This window comes from Mesoplodon bidens (genome assembly GCF_964165515.1).
Source record: "Mesoplodon bidens genome assembly, chromosome: 4".
In the NCBI taxonomy this organism is placed as follows: Eukaryota; Metazoa; Chordata; class Mammalia; order Artiodactyla; family Ziphiidae; genus Mesoplodon; species Mesoplodon bidens.
This window is the reverse complement of record NC_138160.1, coordinates 149,924,811-149,941,521: the sequence shown is the minus strand read 5'-3', so window position 1 is coordinate 149,941,521 and position 16,711 is coordinate 149,924,811. Positions and strand designations below refer to the sequence as shown.

Sequence of the window (16,711 nt, the reverse complement as noted above, 5' to 3'; positions counted from 1 at the left end):
CTGATTCTCTGCCTGTATGTCCACCATTCAATCGTTTGACAGATGTTTCTTGAGTTCCTACTATGTGCCAGGCATCGCTGGGGACAACACAGTGACTAAGACGGACCCGGTTCCTGCCTTCACAGGGATCATGGTCCAGTGGGTGAGAGTTACAATTGGGGCGGGGAGAGGAGGAGGTGTCAGCGTTGTGATGGGGGCAGCCCAGGACACTGTGGAACCCGGAGTAATAACCGAGGTGGGAGGAGAGGGTGCTGGAAAGCCTTTCTGGCTGAGAATATTGAGAGAACGCTTAAAGGACTTCCCTGCTGGTCCAGTGGTTAAGACTCCCCGCTTCCACTGCAGGGGGCGCGGGTTCCATCCCTCGTCAGGGAATTAAGATCCCACCTGCCGCGCGGTGAGGCCAAAAAAAAAAAAACGATAACGCTTATATCCTTTTAAACATACATTATACCCATTCTAGAGCTCGGGAGACTGAGGCCCCACGAAATGGACTCGTCCCAGCCGGAAGAGCTGGGGGGCGGGCTGGGTCTGGATCCCGTGACTCTGGCTCCAGAGTGCAGGTTTTAAACCACTGCTGGTGGAGGCCCGGAGGCCGGGGGAGCTGCACCCTACGCTTGGAGGAACTTGAAACTGCGTGCGTAGTGACCCAATCGTGGGAGAGCTGTTGGAAGGAGGATGGGGAGGGGTCCAGAGCACAGGCCTCAGAGTCGCATGCACTTGACTCACTGTGCGCCCCAGAGCACCTGCGTCCCCTCTCTGGGCGGGTTTGTCGCCTGTGAAATCGGAGATTTGCCCCGCCTCCTGCTCTGCTGGGATGAGAAAATCCACGTGGGGCGCTCGGCACAGTCAGCGCTCATTAAATGCCAGCTGGTGTTAAAATTCTGATTATCCCCATTATTATCGTTAATAACTAAATAATTAGAACTAATGCGTCCTCCCTGCATCCGATTGGGTCTCTCCGCGTAGGGAAATCACCGGACGCCAAGAGAGGTGAGGTCGGAATCAGACCTCTCTGCCACCCACCCACGCCCCGAACCCACCCCGTTTGCCCCGGCCTACAGCAGGCAGGCCTCGTAAATTTTCAGGCAGGCTGAGATGGCGCGGGCCTGGAGACGGGGGTGTGATTAGGGTGCCCTTGGCGTCGCCCCCCACCTCCGTGGGAGGGTCCGCATACCACTGTGAAACCGTCGGGCGCTAGGACCCAGCAGCCCCGTCGGTGCCGGGCGTCGAGGCCGGGCTAACCCCGAGACCACGCCTCTCTTCGTGATGATTGGCTTTCCGTCCCGGCCCGCGGCCCCGATTGGCGGGCGCGGACGCCGCTCCCTGGATTCCCCGCCCCTCCCGAGCTACTCTCGGATCCACCGGCTTTGTCGCCGCAAAAGCGTTCGGCGGGGCGGGCGGGGTGGAGGAGGGCAGAGAAGCAGGGAGAGTAGGGCGCGGGCAGCCCGGGCCGGGGGTCCTGTCTGCCGGCGCCGGACGGACGGGCCGATCCCGGAGCGCCGCCATGGGCCCGGGGCCCCCGGCGGCCGGAGCGGGGGCGTCCCCGCGGCCGCTGTCCCTGGTCGCGCGGCTGAGCTACGCCGTGGGCCACTTCCTCAACGACCTCTGCGCGTCCATGTGGTTCACCTACCTGCTGCTCTACCTGCACTCGGTGCGCGCCTACAGCTCGCGCGGCGCCGGCCTGCTGCTGCTGCTGGGTCAGGTGGCCGACGGGCTGTGCACGCCCCTCGTGGGCTTCGAGGCTGACCGCGCCGCAGGCCGCTGCGCCCGCTTCGGCCCGCGCAAGGCCTGGCACCTGGTCGGTAAGCCCCGGCCCGGACTCCCCCATCCGACTGCCTGCCTCAGGGCCCGAACCTCCCCACTCTGTCCCACTGCTCCGTCCTCTCTAATTGCCCAACCCATGAGCCTTCCCATCTGTCTGTTAAACTGCCCAGTACCCCTTCTGTTTGTCTGTCGCATGGCTGCCATCTGACCCGCGGAGCCTCCTCCGTCTGACTGTTCGTGTGACTGTCCAGTGTCACTTTTCTTTGTCTAATCCTCCGGGGCACCCTGAACCCTCTCTGGGTTGGGTCTACTGCCAGCGCCTCCTCTGTCAGTCTGTCTGGTCTGGCCTGACTTCATCTGTATCAGGGTGCCCACCCAGGACAACTCTTGAGTCAGGCTGCCTAGAGTCCCCTCTGTCTGTCTGTTCCCGCAGTGCACTTTGTGCATCCATCCCCTCGCTCATCTCGGGCAACCTGGCACTTGGTGGCTTTGGGGAGCTGTCCTGGGAACTGGGTTGGGGACCGGGTAAGCCAGAAGGCTCGGGGTTCTGTAACTTGTCCGGCTGATGGGATGGGGGTCTGCAGAGCAGGTAATGGGGTCACCCTCTGTTTATTATGAGGGAGTTACCTGGACTAGAGGGCTGTTGGTGAGGGGAGGAGGTGGGTCCCACAGGGGCCGGGGCACCCTGCCCGGTGCACACCCATGATAAGGCCCGACTCCTGGCATCCTTTCTCTGCCCGCCTGGACCCTGGGCCCTGAGATTAGCCCTGGCCACTTTGCCTGCTGTTCTTTCGCTGGCAGAAGTACCCGCTGCATCCTGGCGCTTGGGGCATGCCGGGCATTTCAGGAGGCAGAACCAGGAATCCTGCCCGCTTCTGGGAATTCTGGGCCGCAGCTTTCCAGAAACCAGGAGGGCCGGCTGGTATCTCCTTGCCCTTGGGAACAATGACTGAGGAGGCAGTGATTTGCCTTGGCCCTCATGAGGGACATTTTTCCAAGGTACAACAGATCTCCAAGTTGCCTGCAAGTGGCTGGCATTGCTGTGGCCGTGGCTTAGGGGCTGGATTTCAGTTTCTTAGACACTGAGGATGCCCAGGCTGTTTTTGGGTCACATTAGGCTAGCAGCCCGGGTGCGGGGGGAGCAGGGAGAGGCACATGACTCAGACCCTAGACAGAGGTATCCCTCTATGGGCGCGGTTGGGATTGCTTACAGAGCTGAGCCCAAAGTCTCAAATGCAATTTTGTTCGTAATAGTTGGGTAGACCCGTTGACACACAAAAAAGGTAGTTCTTGGGTCAGAGAGATGTAAGGGCTGTTTTCTCTGGGGCAGACAGGTGAGCCCCCTCTAAGGAGATGGAGTCAGCCACAGGTAGGTTTGCCTGGCAGTGGATGCTGCATGTGCAAAGGCCCTAAGGTGGGACCTCGTAACAGCCTGTCTTCCCGTTTTGTAGGTGGGGGGGCTGAGGTTCAGCGACGGTCCCACCTGACCCCAGAGGGAGACGCTGAGTCCCCTTGCAGAGGGGAGTTTAGGGTAGTGGAGGCACCTTTGTCAGTACACTAAAGTCTTTGTGTTTATGCCTTCAGCTTATGATGGGTGCCCCAATCAGATACCAGGGCCACCACCTGTGCCCTCTCCCTGCATGTGCAGAGATCCAGGAAGATATGTGGAGAGAAGAAGCCAGGGCGGCCCCTTGTGATGCCTGATAAGGTGACTTGAGTGAAGGTCACCTCAGCCACAGTGCTCACTTCTCTTTTTTACCCGAGTCTGTGGGTGGTGGGGACAGACTCATTCTTTCCCTTAACAAGCCCTCGGGGCTCCCTGTCTACCGCAGAGAGGACCCAGAAAGCCAGACATGGGCACTCCTGTCGGGTCCAGGCTGGGGCAGGTGGGTAGACTGGGCTTCATAGGAAGAAGCAGAGCTCTGGAGGAGGGGACATTAGCTTTGGGGATTTGAAGGACGAATAGGAGTGTGTGTATGTAGGGGAGCATTCCAAGTAGTTGAAACAGCTTTTGCAAAGGTGTGACATCCCATGGCTTTGAAGTTGCTGAGACAGGAAGTGGCTCAAAGAAGTAGGAACTCCCAATTTCACATATTAACTCTTAATTCTCATGCCAATTTTGTGAGGTATTTTTATTAGCTTCCTTTCCTGGAAACAGAGGCCCAGAGAGGCAGTCACTCACCCAAAGTCCCCTAGCCAGGCAGCCTGGCCCTGACAATGGTTAACGTGGCCTGGGCAGCAGCAGGGTAGAGTCCGTCCGGCTAGGGCAGCACATTTTTCTGACCAGAGTCTACAGTTCCTGTCTGGCCCCGGGGTGGCCTCCAGGCCACCAGGAATCTGCCTGGGGTGCCTCTTCCAGGCACCAGTTCCAGAGAAATACCAAGCGTTGTTTTGGTTTCATTTCCCAGTCCCTGGACTGTTGGGGCGGGCCCTGGGTCTGGGGGATGAGGTCACCTCCGGGGGCCTGGTGGGGAGGAAGGAAGTCTGGCTCCAGGCACTCTGGGATGGGAGGAGGAGGGTGGAGGGCTGGAGGGAAGGAGCATGGCTCAGAGTCCAGCAGGCTGGCCTCGCAATTCTGCAGCTCACTCAGCGGGCCTCAGTTTCCTCATCAGGAAATGGGGTTAATAATAATATTCACCTCTTTGGGCTGTTTTAAATAGAGGCCACTATTATTATTATTCACTCATTCAAAAGATCTTGATGTGCCAGATTCTGTATTGGGTGCCAGGGACACAGAAGTGACTTGGAGAGACCTGTTACCCACCCCCCAGACAGAGAGACAAAAGAATTCCTGTGTGTGCAAAGGGGTATGAAGGAGAGACAGCGGGGTTCAGACAGAGGGTGTCAGGGTGGGGAGGGGACTGCTGGTGACTAGGCTGGTCAGGGGGGCTTCTTTGAGGAGGTGGCATTTTAGTTGAGTCCTGGAGGGATGAAGAGGAGTGCACCTTGCTAAGATGTCATGGGAAAAGCATTCCAGGCAGAGGGGACAGCCTGTGCAAAGGCCCTGGGGCAGGAGGAACAGGGAGGAGGCCCGGGTGGCTGGAGCAGAATGAGCGAGGGGGAGAGAGGGAGGAGGGGACGGGGCAGGGCGGGTGGTGCAGGCCCCTTCGGGACCTCGGGGAGAACTTGTGCTTGTTCTGAGGTATGAGTGTTTTCCAGGGAGAGGCCCCCTTGTGGGCTGACAGGGACACTAGGACTCCAGAGGGCAGGATGTGGCCCAGCCCCGCCCAGCGTCAACTGGGCCCCCTGACTCCTGGCAGCCCCACGGGATGCCTGGTAGGAGCTGGGAGGAAAAGGCCCCCTCCGTGGGCGAGGCGGGAAGGGGAAGTGACGGGGGTAAGTGGCGCATCTGTGGTGGGCAGTTCCCCAGGGGACCTCCACAGCACCCTTTCAACCTGCTGCGTGGCCTCAGGCTCGGCTTGTTTCCCCGGCTGTCACCAAGGGGGCAAACTTGGCGAGCCCTGAGCCGGCATGGCAAGGCCCCATTCTTGTCCCCTATCACCTGGCCCTGCCCCTGCATGGTTACAGCATGTGGCCGGCTGTGCATCAGTTCCCCCATCACACACAAGGGGCATAGGGCCTGGACTGGGAGGCCCAGCCCCTCTGTCCTGTTTGGCTGTGTGTCCTCAGGGGGGCCCCAGATCTCTGGGCCTTAGTTCCCCATCTGTCACAGGGGCTGTAAGCCTGGGGAGCCCTGGGCTGCTGACACCCACTCACTGTGTGACTTTGTTGTGTGTGTGTTTGTGGAGGGGGTCTCTAACCTTTTCCACGTCTCGGTTTTGTCCCCACCCGCTCACCTGGGGAGCCCTGGGCCAGCGTGGGAAGGCCCTGCAATGTGCCCTCCCCGCTCTGCTCGTCCACAGGCACCATCTGCGTCCTGCTGTCCTTCCCCTTCATCTTCAGCCCCTGCCTGGGCTGCAAGGCTACCACGCCTGAGTGGGTTGCCCTCCTCTACTACGGGCCTTTCATCGTGATCTTCCAGTTCGGCTGGGCTGCTACACAGATCGCCCACCTCAGCCTCATCCCGGAGCTCGTCACCAACGACCATGAGAAGGTGGAGCTCACGGCTCTCAGGTGCCACCTTCGGGGCAGGGCGGGCAGGCGTGCAAAGAGCAGGCACGGCCAGGGGCCCAGGGCCACTCTCCATGTCTGGGCTCTGCTTGGCTGTGTGGCTCTGGGACTCTGCCCCAGCATGGGCATCTGTAAATTAGTGTATTATTCGGCCGTTGCTGCCTAACAAATGAGCACCAAGTTAGCAACTTCACACAGCACACATTGGCCACCTCCTGGTTTCTTTGGGTCAGGAGTCTGGCTTAGCTTAGCTGGGTTCTCAGCGTTAGTCTTGAGGCTGCAGTCAAGGTGTCGGCTAGGGCTGGGGCGTCATCTGAGGCTTGGGGTCCCTCTGCCCTGCTCATGTCATTGTTGGCAGTGTTTGTCTTCTTATAGATTTAGAAGTCTTGGGGGTTGGGACTTCCCTGGCAGTCCAGTGGTTAAGACTCTGAGCTTCCATTGCAGGGGGTGTGGATTCGATCCCTGGTCGGGGAACTAAGATCCTGCATGCTGCATGGCACGGCCAAAAAAAGAAGTCGTAGGGGCTTGCTGCTTCTTTGAGGCCAGCACGAGTCTCTCATCTCAGGGATGGTGTAAGCCCACTTTCTGAGGGTCGCCTGATTAGGTCAGGCCCACTCAGGATAATCTCCCTTACTTACATCCACAAAATCCCTTTACCTTTGCCACAGACAGTTACCTAACACGGGCTTGACAACCCATCACATTCACACATCCCGTTCCCCAAGGGGAGGGGGGCGGGGGGGCAGGCCATGGGAATGTCTGAACCATCTTAGAATCCCGCCTCCCACACGTGGCTACAGCTGGCGCCCAGCGCATCCGTTGACTTGCTTGAGGTGCTGAAGGAGGTGATTGTGCACGTGACGGTAGCAGGAGCACTTAGGGAACGCTTGCTGTGGGCTGGGCACAGTTCCGAGCCCGTCACGCAGAAGATCTTGAATTCTCACAAGCCCGAGAGGTTGTCATGTGCCCAGGGACAGGGTTGGAGCAGAGTGGGGCCTGTGCAGTGGGAACAGGGATCAGGAGATGACAGTTCTCTGCAGGAGGGACGTCACGCATGAAGGTGGCCGTGCGGGCATAAGCGCTCGTCATGAGGGCCCTGCCCGTCTGAGCCCAGTTCCCCATTATGGCCAAGAGCTGCGGGCAGGGGTTGCTCAATGCCTGGGGCCCCTGAGGGCCCCAGCTGAGGGGGACAGGCTGGGCCCGGTAGAGGCCAAGCTCTGGGCACTTTCTACCCGCACGTACTTTACCGCCTGCCTCGTGTCGTCTTCGCCTTGACCTCTGCGGGTGTTCTTGTTCTCACTTTCAGAAAGGGAAATGGACTCCTGGTGAGATCCAGAGGCTCCTTGCCCCGGCCGAGGCCCTAGGCGGGACATGGCTCTGGGGCTGCAGGCAGGAGTGGACTCAGATGACTTTAGACCATGGAGCCCTTGCCCAGCTGAAGCCCAGGACTTCTGGGTATCTTGGGTTCTCAGGCTTCTGGGTTGCAGGCCTGACTCGGCCCTGCTTTGCTAAGTCTCTACATTCAGGCCCCAGGCAGACGGGACCTCACGGAGGGGTCTTGGGCCAGAGAAATCAGATATGTGCAGGCTGGGGAAACTGAGGCCAGCAGAGGCTTTCCTGGGCTACCCAGTGTGTTGGTGGCTGAAATCACCTGGCCGGGGGTTCCCCAGATGCCATAAGCAGCTCTGACTGTACACCTGCCTGGGGAGGAAGTGGTCGCCTGGCTCCCGGGCTGCCCTGCTGAGGCTTCGCCTGTGCCCCGGCAGGTACGCCTTCACCGTGGTGGCCAGCATCACCGTCTATGGGGCTGCCTGGCTTCTGCTCCACCTGCAGGGCTCTCCCCACATGGGGTCCACCCAGGATGTCTATGACCAGCTGGGGGTCCAAGATGTGCCGGTGTTCCGGGTGAGCTGGGGCCCGGGGTGGGCCAAGGCTGGCTGCTGCCCGGGTTGGACAACCCCAAGGCCCAGAACTCAGGGCTTGGGCCGAGAGTCGCTGCTGACCCCTCTCCTGCCCGGTCCCCAGAACCTCTCGCTGTTGGTGGTGGGCGTTGGAGCTGTCTTCTCACTGCTGTTCCACCTGGGCACCAGGGAGGGGCGCCGGCGGCAGGTGGAGGAGCCAGATGAACACAGCCCCCTGTTGGCCCCTGCAACTGCCCGGCCCTTGCTGCTCTGGAAACACTGGCTTCGGGAGCCAGCCTTTTATCAGGTACGTCATAGGGGCAGAGGGTGTTGGAGTTGATGCCCCTCTCCCACCAGGCCCTTACTCTGTGCGGCTGCAGGCAGGGATGGCAGACGTTGGAGCAAACGTAGCCCCTTCTCCAGTCACACCCAGGGCAGACATTACTCATCAGTCACTGCTCTCTTCTCCACCTGACCAGCTAGGCAGTCACTACTAATGGATCAGGTGCCAGCTGCAGGGTTACTCGCGTGGGCCCCCCAGTGCTCCCCGCTTATGGGAGTGGAGGAGGGCCCCCTCTGACCCGTCCCTCTGTTTACAGGTGGGCTTGCTGTACATGAGCACAAGGCTCATTGTGAACCTGTCCCAGACATACATGGCCATGTACCTCACCTACTCCCTCAACCTGCCTAAGGTGAGCCGGCCGGGTGGTGGGGGTGCAGGGCCCCGAGCCTGATGAGCCACTCCTGACACGCCTGTGCCCGCTCTGCCCCGACAGAAGTTCATCGCCACCATCCCGCTGGTGATGTACCTCAGTGGCTTCCTCTCCTCCTTCCTTCTGAAGCCTGTCAACAAGTGCATCGGGAGGAATGTGAGTGGGCCAGGCAGAGGGCAGGGTGCCTTGTGGAACCTGGGCGACTCCAGACCACGGCCCAGCGTGGGAGCCAGAGGGTGGCCGGCATGACTGAGGAACTGAATGCTTCATTTTGTTTCCTTTTAATTGAGTTGCGTTGAGACCCAAGTAGCTGCCCACCTCTAGTGGCAGCCATAACAGACAGCACAGCCCTAGAACATCTGCTCTATGGTGCTTGGAGCACCTCTGAGGCTCAGAATCTCAGAATCCTCTGAGGGCAGAGCTGGGGGCTCCTTAGGGATAACCCAACTCAAACCCCGCTTTGCTGGGGGCCGGACTGAAGATCAGAAAGGGCAAGTGCCAGGCTCAGGGCTGCCCGGCGAGGCAGGCCTGACGCCAGGTCGGGCTCTCTGCAGATGACCTACTTTGTGGGCCTCCTGGTGATCCTGGCCTTCGCAGCCTGGGTGGCACTGGCAGATGAGCTGGGTGTGGCTGTGTATGTGGTGGCTGTGCTGCTAGGCATGGGCTGTGCCACCATCCTCGTCACCTCGCTGGCCATGACGGCTGACCTCATTGGCCCCCACACGGTAGGGCTGCTGAGCCGGTCCGGGTTGGGGTTGGGGACCAGGGCCGAGGCCTGGGATGCTGACCCCCTGCCTGTGTCCCCGCAGCACAGCGGAGCCTTCGTGTATGGTGCCATGAGCTTCTCGGACAAGGTGGCCAATGGGCTGGCAGTCATGGCCATCCAGAGCCTGCACCCCTGCTCGTGAGTACCCCCGTCCATTCGTTCTCGCGTTTAATGAGCTGTGCTGAGGCCATGCTGTGCCCCAGGCGCTGCCCCAGGTCTGCTAATGAGAACAGAAGACCCCGCCCTTGTGGCCTCACAGCCAGGGAGACCGGGTTATTCCCCACCTCGAGCGCCCATTTATTTACTGAGCCGACAGTCTGTCCTGGGCCAGGTGCTGAGGACACACAGATGGATCGGGGGGATGTGAGCGGACAGGGCAGAGGGAGAGCCTGGAATCCCTGTAATTCAGACCCTCAGAACCTAGGGTTCCAGCCCCAGATGGTTCTAGACCTGAGTTTGCACCCTGTAGAAGCCCAGGATTTGGGAATGAAAGCTGGCCTGGTCCTCTGTCCTCGTGGAGCTGGGGACAGCACGAGCCACATGAATAATCTCATGAATAAATGGGTACAAAGGGTGTGAAGGACACCGCTTGGGGAGGCCTGACTGGGGCAAGAAGTCAGGAAGGGCTGCCTTGAGGTGACATGGGACCCGAGACCTGGAGCACCTCAGGGAGTTCTAGGCATATGGGGAGGAAGAGCCTTGTGCAAAGGCCCCGGGGCAGGGCTGGGCCTGGCATGGTGGAAGGACAGCAACGAGGCCCTTGGGGCTGGAGTAGAGTGAGCAAGGGGGGGAGAGGGAGGAGGGGAGGTTAGGGAGGGGTTGGGTCATGCAGGGCCTTGTGGGCCACAAGGAGGACTTGGGTTTTCGCCCCAAGGGAGGTGGGACCCTGGAGGGCTGTGAGCAGAGGGGGTGGGGCCTGACTCAGGTGCTCACTGGCGCCCTCTGGTGGCTACTTCGGGGAGGACAGACAGGGAAGGGAGGGCGGGAACAGGGAGGGGACTAGGATGGTGCGGGGCAGGTGGTGACGGGGCTGGATCCTGAGGGAGGAGAAATGGGCAGTCTGGGGTAGACTTGGAAGGCAGAGCTGACCTTACTGACTGAAGTATCAGCTGTTGGAGGGGAGGAGGGGGTTGAGGGCAACCACTTGGTCCTGGCCTGAGTGCGGGGAAAGATGGGGTGCCCCGGCTGAGATGGGAGGAGCAGGAGGTCCAGGCTGGGGCTGGAAGGTACGGACAGGCGGACAGGCGCCTGCTCACCCTCTTCTGCCCTTCCCTCGCCCCCAGCTCAGAGCTCTGCTGCAAAGCCTGCGTGGCCTTCTACCACTGGGTGATGGTGGCCGTGACGGGCGGCGTGGGCGTGGCCGCCACCCTGGCTCTGTGCTGTCTCCTGGTCTGGCCCGTCCGCCTTCGGAGCTGTGAGTTGCAGGCCCCGCCACCCCACAAAAGCCCCAAACCAGCCATGGGTGTGTAGGTCTGGGCCAGGACAGGCCCCGCTCTCCCTAACCCCACTTCCACCCCCTTCTCTCTTGCAGGGGACCCTGGAGCCCAACCCTGACACTGCCCCATGGTCCCTTACCCTCTGTAAATTAACTGCGACTGTGAACACTCGCTGCCCAACGAGGCCTGCAGTGGCCCCTTTGCTGCTCTGATCCCACTCCTGCGTCTGTTCTGTCCCTGCCTGGCTGCGGGGTCGGGTGGGGCTTGGTGGGCGTGGTCAGGATGGGCAGGATACCAGCAGCTTATCCCCGCTAGGGCGGGGACACCGAGCTAGGCCCTCTGGTATTCAGGGGCTGGTGGGGTCCTTGTGGGTCTGGGGTACCCCAATCCCAACTCTAACCCACCCCCAGCTGTCTGGATGATTCGGGGTACCCTGTGTCATGTGGGGGCCGGATGTGAGGCTCCTGGGCGCAGGGCCTGCCCCGAGCTCAGCCCCGGCCAGCCTAGGGTTTCCCGGGTGCTGCTCCCGGGTGCCGCCAGTTCCTGGAGGACAGAGCCATTGCTGAGCCTGCCAGGAGCCCCAGCCTCGGGGTTAGGGGGCTGGGCCCAGACCCTGGCCGTGGCGATGGTGAGGCTCAGCATGCCGGGCCGGGGGCCCGAGTGCGGCTCCCTGCGCCCAGGCCACTGCTGACAGTGAATAAAGAGCCGCCTGGGGCCAGGACTGTGCCTTGGCCTGGGGCCTGGGGTAGGGGGAGCCGAGGGCAGGAGAGGTTGTCTGTCTGACTCTGCCCTGGAGCTTGGTCACCAGGGTCCTGGTTCAGAGCTCCCTTCATCTGGCTGCCTGACCTCCCCAGGCCCCGGCCCCAGAGGTGGACAGACGCCTTGCGGGAGAGGCACCGGGTCCCTGAAGAGCCACACCAGGCAGCATGAGATCTTTATCAGTGACTGGGCGTGTAGACCGGCGGGGCTGCTGGTTGGTGGAGGGGCAGCAGGGTTCCAGGTCCCACTGCCGGTAGTTCTGGGTGGTGTAGCGCGGGCGCTGGGGCCCCGACAGGTATGGCACGTAGCCAGACGCCCGCCACAGCGGCTCGACCCCGAATTGGTGCCTGTGGATCACTGGGGGGCCAGGACCTGGGTCACTGGCTGGCCCCGCCTCCTGGCCCCGGCGTCTCACCGCCAGCCCCTGGGTCACCTGCCCCTGGCCCAGGCTCACCGTACTCCTCGTCCTGGATGGGTCTGTTTTTCCACAGCACACTCCCGTACTGCACGCGGGGGCCCCTGTACTGTGCGGGGATGATGGGGTCATACCAGGCGGTCTCCCAGAGACGCTGGGTATAGGCTGTGGGGTAGGGGTCAGAGGTCATCTCTGCACCTGTGGGCCTCACCCTCCCCTCCCTCACCCTCCCCTGCCCTCAAGGCGAGCCTGGTGTCCGGGCGGGTGGGGCTGGGGGCCTGCGGGGGCTGGGCACTCACCCAAGGGCATGCTGCGCTCCCAGGGGCTGTGGCATCCGTGCCTGCTGGCATAAGCCTCGAAGTGCGGGCTACCCAGAGCCCGAGGGAGCGTGTTCCAGGCTTCTCGGGAGTCCGAGTTTGTCAGGCCCGTGTACCACAGCTGGCCGGCCGCGTCGCGTCCCATGGGTGTGTAGTTCCAGCGCATTGCCTGCTTGATGGCCAGCGTCTGGCGGAGCCCCTCCTGGGACAGGTAGTCATCGCTGAGGGCGGGGGTGGGAGGAGAGAGACTGAGTTTTCAGCCCCCCTGCCCTCCCCGGGCCTCTTCATCCCCATCGCCAGCACTGAGGGTGCAGAATGCAGAAGCCTGGCCCAACGTGCAGGGGGCCTTGTCTGTCCTTCAGTACTGGACACCCTCCCACCCAGGCTGGCAGAGGGTGGGAGGCTGACCCCTTGTAGCCCCTCCTCTCTGCCACATCTTCCCCAACCCCCAGGACCTCCTAAACATTTCATCTTTTCTTGCCTCTACTAAGTCCTTTGCCCGGCCTCCCAGACCTGCAGGCCGTTTCCTCCAGGAAGCCCCCCTGGCCTGGAGGTGCACCAGGAGGATGTGGTCTCAGCTGTGGCTGAGTGAGTGGCGCAGGTTTCACTGTCATTGGTCTGGCCTGGGAGCCATGGGTTGGGGACACTGGGAAAGTGTGTGGGGAGCCCAGGCTCCCAGGGAGACCTTCGGGGAACCCTTGTGCCATCACCACCCGCCCAGCCATCGGGGCCAGCGGGGAGTGAAGGCAAGCTCACATTTAAAGGAGAAACTATTGCAGCTACACAGGAGTGCCTGTTCTGGGGGCCTCTGTTGCCAGAGCCCATTCCAGGCTGAGAGCATCAGGAGGGCTCCCCTGAGGAGGTGGCAGTGATGTGAGGAGGAACCCACTTGTGCAAAGGCCCTGGGGCAGCAGGGATGGTGTAAGGAACAGAGGCTGGCAGAGCAAAGAGGGAAGTGGAAATATGCTAACGATGGCAAAAATCAAACCTCAACGAGATACCATCAAAACTAAAGCTATCCTTCGGGAACACCCTCGCAGCACCACTGCCCAAGAGACAGACATGGGCATGTGCTTTGACCTGGCGAGCTCGCTCCAGGGAGATGCCCCAGGGAATGAGCCTGTGGTCCCAAGATGGTCCAAGCAGGGCTGCTGATAAAACGTTCTCCCCTGTGCCTGCTTGGAGTTCCCACTCCACACGGAAAACCAGAAACCCACGTGTTTCATAAGAGGTGGGCTCAGCCTGGTCAGTTCCAGGAAGTGGCCGCAGGCTGGTTTGCCACTTACAGGGAGGGGAGTTTAGGGACCGTCTGGCAGGCCCCACTCTTTTGAACTACAAAATGAACCAAAACTACAAAATGCACCTGGCTTGTAAAAAGGAATTAAAACAGTCAAAAATAACACACAATGAAAAGCGAGTCTCTGTGTCAATTACACCTCAAAAAAACTAATAAAAGAACATGGCGTTATGGCTGAAAAACATTTTTTTCTCATAATAAATGAATGCCTTTTTGATCTAGAATCAAGAAATCTAATGGCACTTAAATAAATAAAACTATTGGAAAAAGCAGTGAGTCTCCCTGACCTAGCTGCCAGTCCCCTCGACCGGGGCTGCCACTCTTACTGGTTTCTGCTTCATTCCAGAAGCAGTGTGTATGCACGAGCCATTCCATCCCATCACACACCTGTGGGAACCTGCTTCTATTGTGGTGGCACAGCTTTTTTTTTTTTTTACTTCATTTTCTTGGAAATGCAGCAGCACCAAGGGCACTGACTTGCCTTTTCTGTAAAGCAGCATGGTAACCCATTATAGTTTATTAACGCTTATTAATGGATCCTCTAATGGGTTGAACGTGTCCCCCCAGTTCACGTCCACCCGGAATCTCAGAACATGACCTTACTTGGAAATAGGGTCTTAGCAGATGTAACTCAAGACAGGGTCATGCCGGGTCAGGGAGGCCCTAATGCAACCCTAATGCAGAGCCCTGGTGAGGCCAGGGTATCTGCACGGTCAAGGGAGAAGGTCACGAGACAAGGGATGCCACGGACTACCAGCACCCCCAGAAGCCAGGAGGGACACGGGGCAGATGCTCCCTCATGGCCTCAGAAGGCCCCAGCCCTGCTGACACCTTGGTCTTGGGGCTCCTGGCCCCCAGAGCTGGGAGAGGTAAATTCTGTGCTCGAGGCCGCCCCCTTGTGGGGTTGTTCCAGCAGCGCAGGGCTCCCGGGAGCCTATCTGCTCTGCTGGCTGGCTGTGTGTGTGTCCTGCATGCGTGAACCATCACGTGTGACCTGTGTGTACTCCTGCCAGGTCCCAAGCCTGGTGCAGGTAGGTGGGGAGGGTGCAGGGAGCAGGTGCAGCACCCACGTGCCTTTATGGAGAATGAATGACGCTGGTGGGAAGCAAACCCAAAGAAGGCAGTGCAGGGGCAGGACGTGCTCACCTGTAGAGAGATGCCGGGCGGTTCACTTCCAGGGTCCCCCGGGGGACGTAGGGCCGGGCAGCCTCCTGCCTCAGGGTCTGCATGTCTGCCTTGGGGTGCCCGGGGGCTCCTGCCTCCAAGGCCTGCGGGGCCATTGCTGACAGCGACAAAGACAGCCCGGTGTCCTGGCAACAGCTGGGTCTGCTGGCCACCATCCAGGCCACTGCCTCTCCCCCAGCTGAGGGGCCGAGCCGGGAGAGCAGAGGCTGGAGGAGGCCGACGCTCATCTGGGTAGGGCCGGCCTGGGGCTCAGCCCTCCCACCTCTTCTCTGCCCCCGCAACACAGCCGCATGGGGGCCTCCGAACCCAATGAAGCTTCTAAATTTCCTTTCCACCACCTCAACCCTACCCTTTCAGGTGCTCAGGCCAGCAGCCCTGCAGCTCCCAGGTCCTCCCTTCTCACCCCACCCCCGTCCAGTCCTTCATCTGTTTCCAAAATACATCCAGTGCGAGAGAATGCACACGCGTGTTCACAGCGGCATGATCCACAACAGCCAAAGAGCGGAAGCAACCCAAATGCCCACCAACCGCAGAACAGAACCCAAAACAGGGTCCTTCCACACACTGGAATGTTAGCCATGAAAAGGGGTGACGCGCCAACAACCTTGAGAACACGGAGCTCAGTGAGAGAAGCCAGACACAGGAGTGTCTGATTCCATTGATGGGAAACGTTCACAACAGGCAAATCCGCAGACACAGAGGGTGGATTCGTGGTTGTCAGGGGCTGGAAGGGGGATGGGGCTTCTTTTGGGGGTGATGGAAGGTTCTGGAATTAGATGGTGGTGGCCAGCATAACAGTAAATATACCAAAAACCACAGGATTGTACACCTTAAAATGTTACACACATTTTACTACACGTTAAAAAATTCACAAGAAATCCAGAACCTGCCTGCCTTTCACCATTTCCACCTGCTTGTGGCCGCAGTCCTGTCATTGCCTGCCCGGGCAGGGCGTCCTCCCTGGTCTCTGCGCCCCTGCCCACCTGTTTCCAGGTCTCCACACCAAGGGGAAGGGTCTCCCTTCCCCTCTCTGCCCACAGCCCTCCAGGATCCTACCCTCCCTCCTGGGGTAAAAGCCCAAGTCCTCCCCAAGGCCCTGCATGACCTGCCCCATCCCCTCCCTGCCCTCCCCTCCTCCCTCTTGCTCCCTCTGCTCCAGACACAGGGGCCTCCTGGCTGTTCCTCCAGCTCACCAGGCACAGTCCTGTCCCAGGGCCTTTGCACAGGTCCACAGCGTGGAGCACCAGCTCTGCCCGGGTGTGTCCGTGCCCCCTCAGGCCCCTGCTGACACGTCAGCCCTAGGCTCAAGCTGCCCTCTCCCAAGGCCCACGCCACCCTTCACACCGTGACGGCCACATGCACTTACACTCTGTCGTCCACTCCCTGACACACAGAAGCTCCTCAAGGGCAGGTCTGGGCTCTGGCCTCCCTTGTCCCTGGCTGCCCAGGACGGGGATCTTCCCCGGGCTTGCGGGGAGGGCCTGGGGTGCGCCACCAGTTGTGGGCAGCTGCTCACTGCAGAGGGCCTCACCTCGCTTTCCTTCTCAAGACCCCTGGGGCCCCCGGGCCCACAGGCCCACCCAGTGTCACAACCCCTCTGGTCCAGGCTGCTTTCCTCCCTGGGGCCTCCTGCCCCCCCCTTCTCCGCTCCTTCCTGGAAGCCGCTGTGTCTCCCCTGCCTCACCCTTGGCTGTCGCTGTCACTAATTCCCTTCTCCTCTGCCAGTCGAGGAGCAATGGAAACGAATCCTGCCGCACCACACCTGGCCCTCCCCACGCACAGGGTGCTGGGCCGGCAGTGTCCCCACTGGCCCCGGAAGCCCATCTGTCAGGCAGAGGTGCCACCCCCTCTACCCCGGGCCAGGCCTCGCTATGTGCTCAGACCACCACCCCCGGGCCCACCCTCCACTTCCCAACAGAACCAGCCTGGCTGCAAGGACTGGCCTGGATCACGGGGCCATGAATTCAGGGACCCCGGCGCGCCCTGCTGACCGCCTCTGAGTGGCCCCCGCAGCCTCTCCCACAGAGCCAGCCACTCCCCACCGGTTTGTGACATTCAGGCCGCTCTGGGGTCCCAGTGTGTGCAGA

At 60.6% G+C, this 16,711-nt stretch overlaps 2 protein-coding genes across 3 annotated transcripts; one reads left to right on the top strand and one right to left on the bottom strand.

Moving 5' to 3' along the window:
* The first annotated feature begins 1,394 nt into the window (after positions 1 to 1,394).
* On the top strand, positions 1,395 to 10,868 carry MFSD12 (major facilitator superfamily domain containing 12). 2 transcript variants are annotated; one of them, XM_081231171.1, is made up of 10 exons: positions 1,395 to 1,802; positions 5,628 to 5,838; positions 7,602 to 7,740; positions 7,861 to 8,043; positions 8,336 to 8,428; positions 8,513 to 8,605; positions 9,004 to 9,174; positions 9,259 to 9,353; positions 10,499 to 10,629; positions 10,747 to 10,868. In XM_081231171.1, exons 1-10 carry the CDS (start codon positions 1,505 to 1,507, stop codon positions 10,767 to 10,769), a joined length of 1,437 nt encoding a protein of 478 aa, XP_081087297.1. In that variant the 5' UTR covers positions 1,395 to 1,504; the 3' UTR covers positions 10,770 to 10,868. The 2 variants fall into 2 exon arrangements, with proteins under 2 accessions (XP_081087297.1, XP_081087296.1); XM_081231170.1 differs by lacking the exon at positions 10,747 to 10,868 and having other exon boundaries at positions 10,499 to 10,700.
* A 606-nt stretch (positions 10,869 to 11,474) lies between these two features.
* On the bottom strand, positions 11,475 to 16,603 carry TEKTIP1 (tektin bundle interacting protein 1). The gene is given in 5 exon segments (XM_081231172.1): positions 11,475 to 11,618; positions 11,621 to 11,811; positions 11,813 to 11,990; positions 12,125 to 12,363; positions 14,586 to 16,603. Coding segments are annotated over 5 exon segments (903 nt in total). The 5' UTR covers positions 14,852 to 16,603; the 3' UTR covers positions 11,475 to 11,589.
* Between the last annotated feature and the right edge of the window lie 108 nt (positions 16,604 to 16,711).

What these genes read in the sequence shown, in the direction of transcription:
- MFSD12 (XM_081231170.1), top strand. Translation starts at nt 1,505, where the DNA reads ATGGGCCCGGGGCCCCCGGCGGCCGGAGCGGGGGCGTCCCCGCGGCCG. An exon ending in GTGGAGCTCACGGCTCTCAG is followed by an intron (nt 5,839 to 7,601) that starts GTGCCACCTTCG and finishes GTGCCCCGGCAG; the next exon opens with GTACGCCTTCACCGTGGTGG. An exon ending in ACCTCATTGGCCCCCACACG is followed by an intron (nt 9,175 to 9,258) that starts GTAGGGCTGCTG and finishes GTGTCCCCGCAG; the next exon opens with CACAGCGGAGCCTTCGTGTA.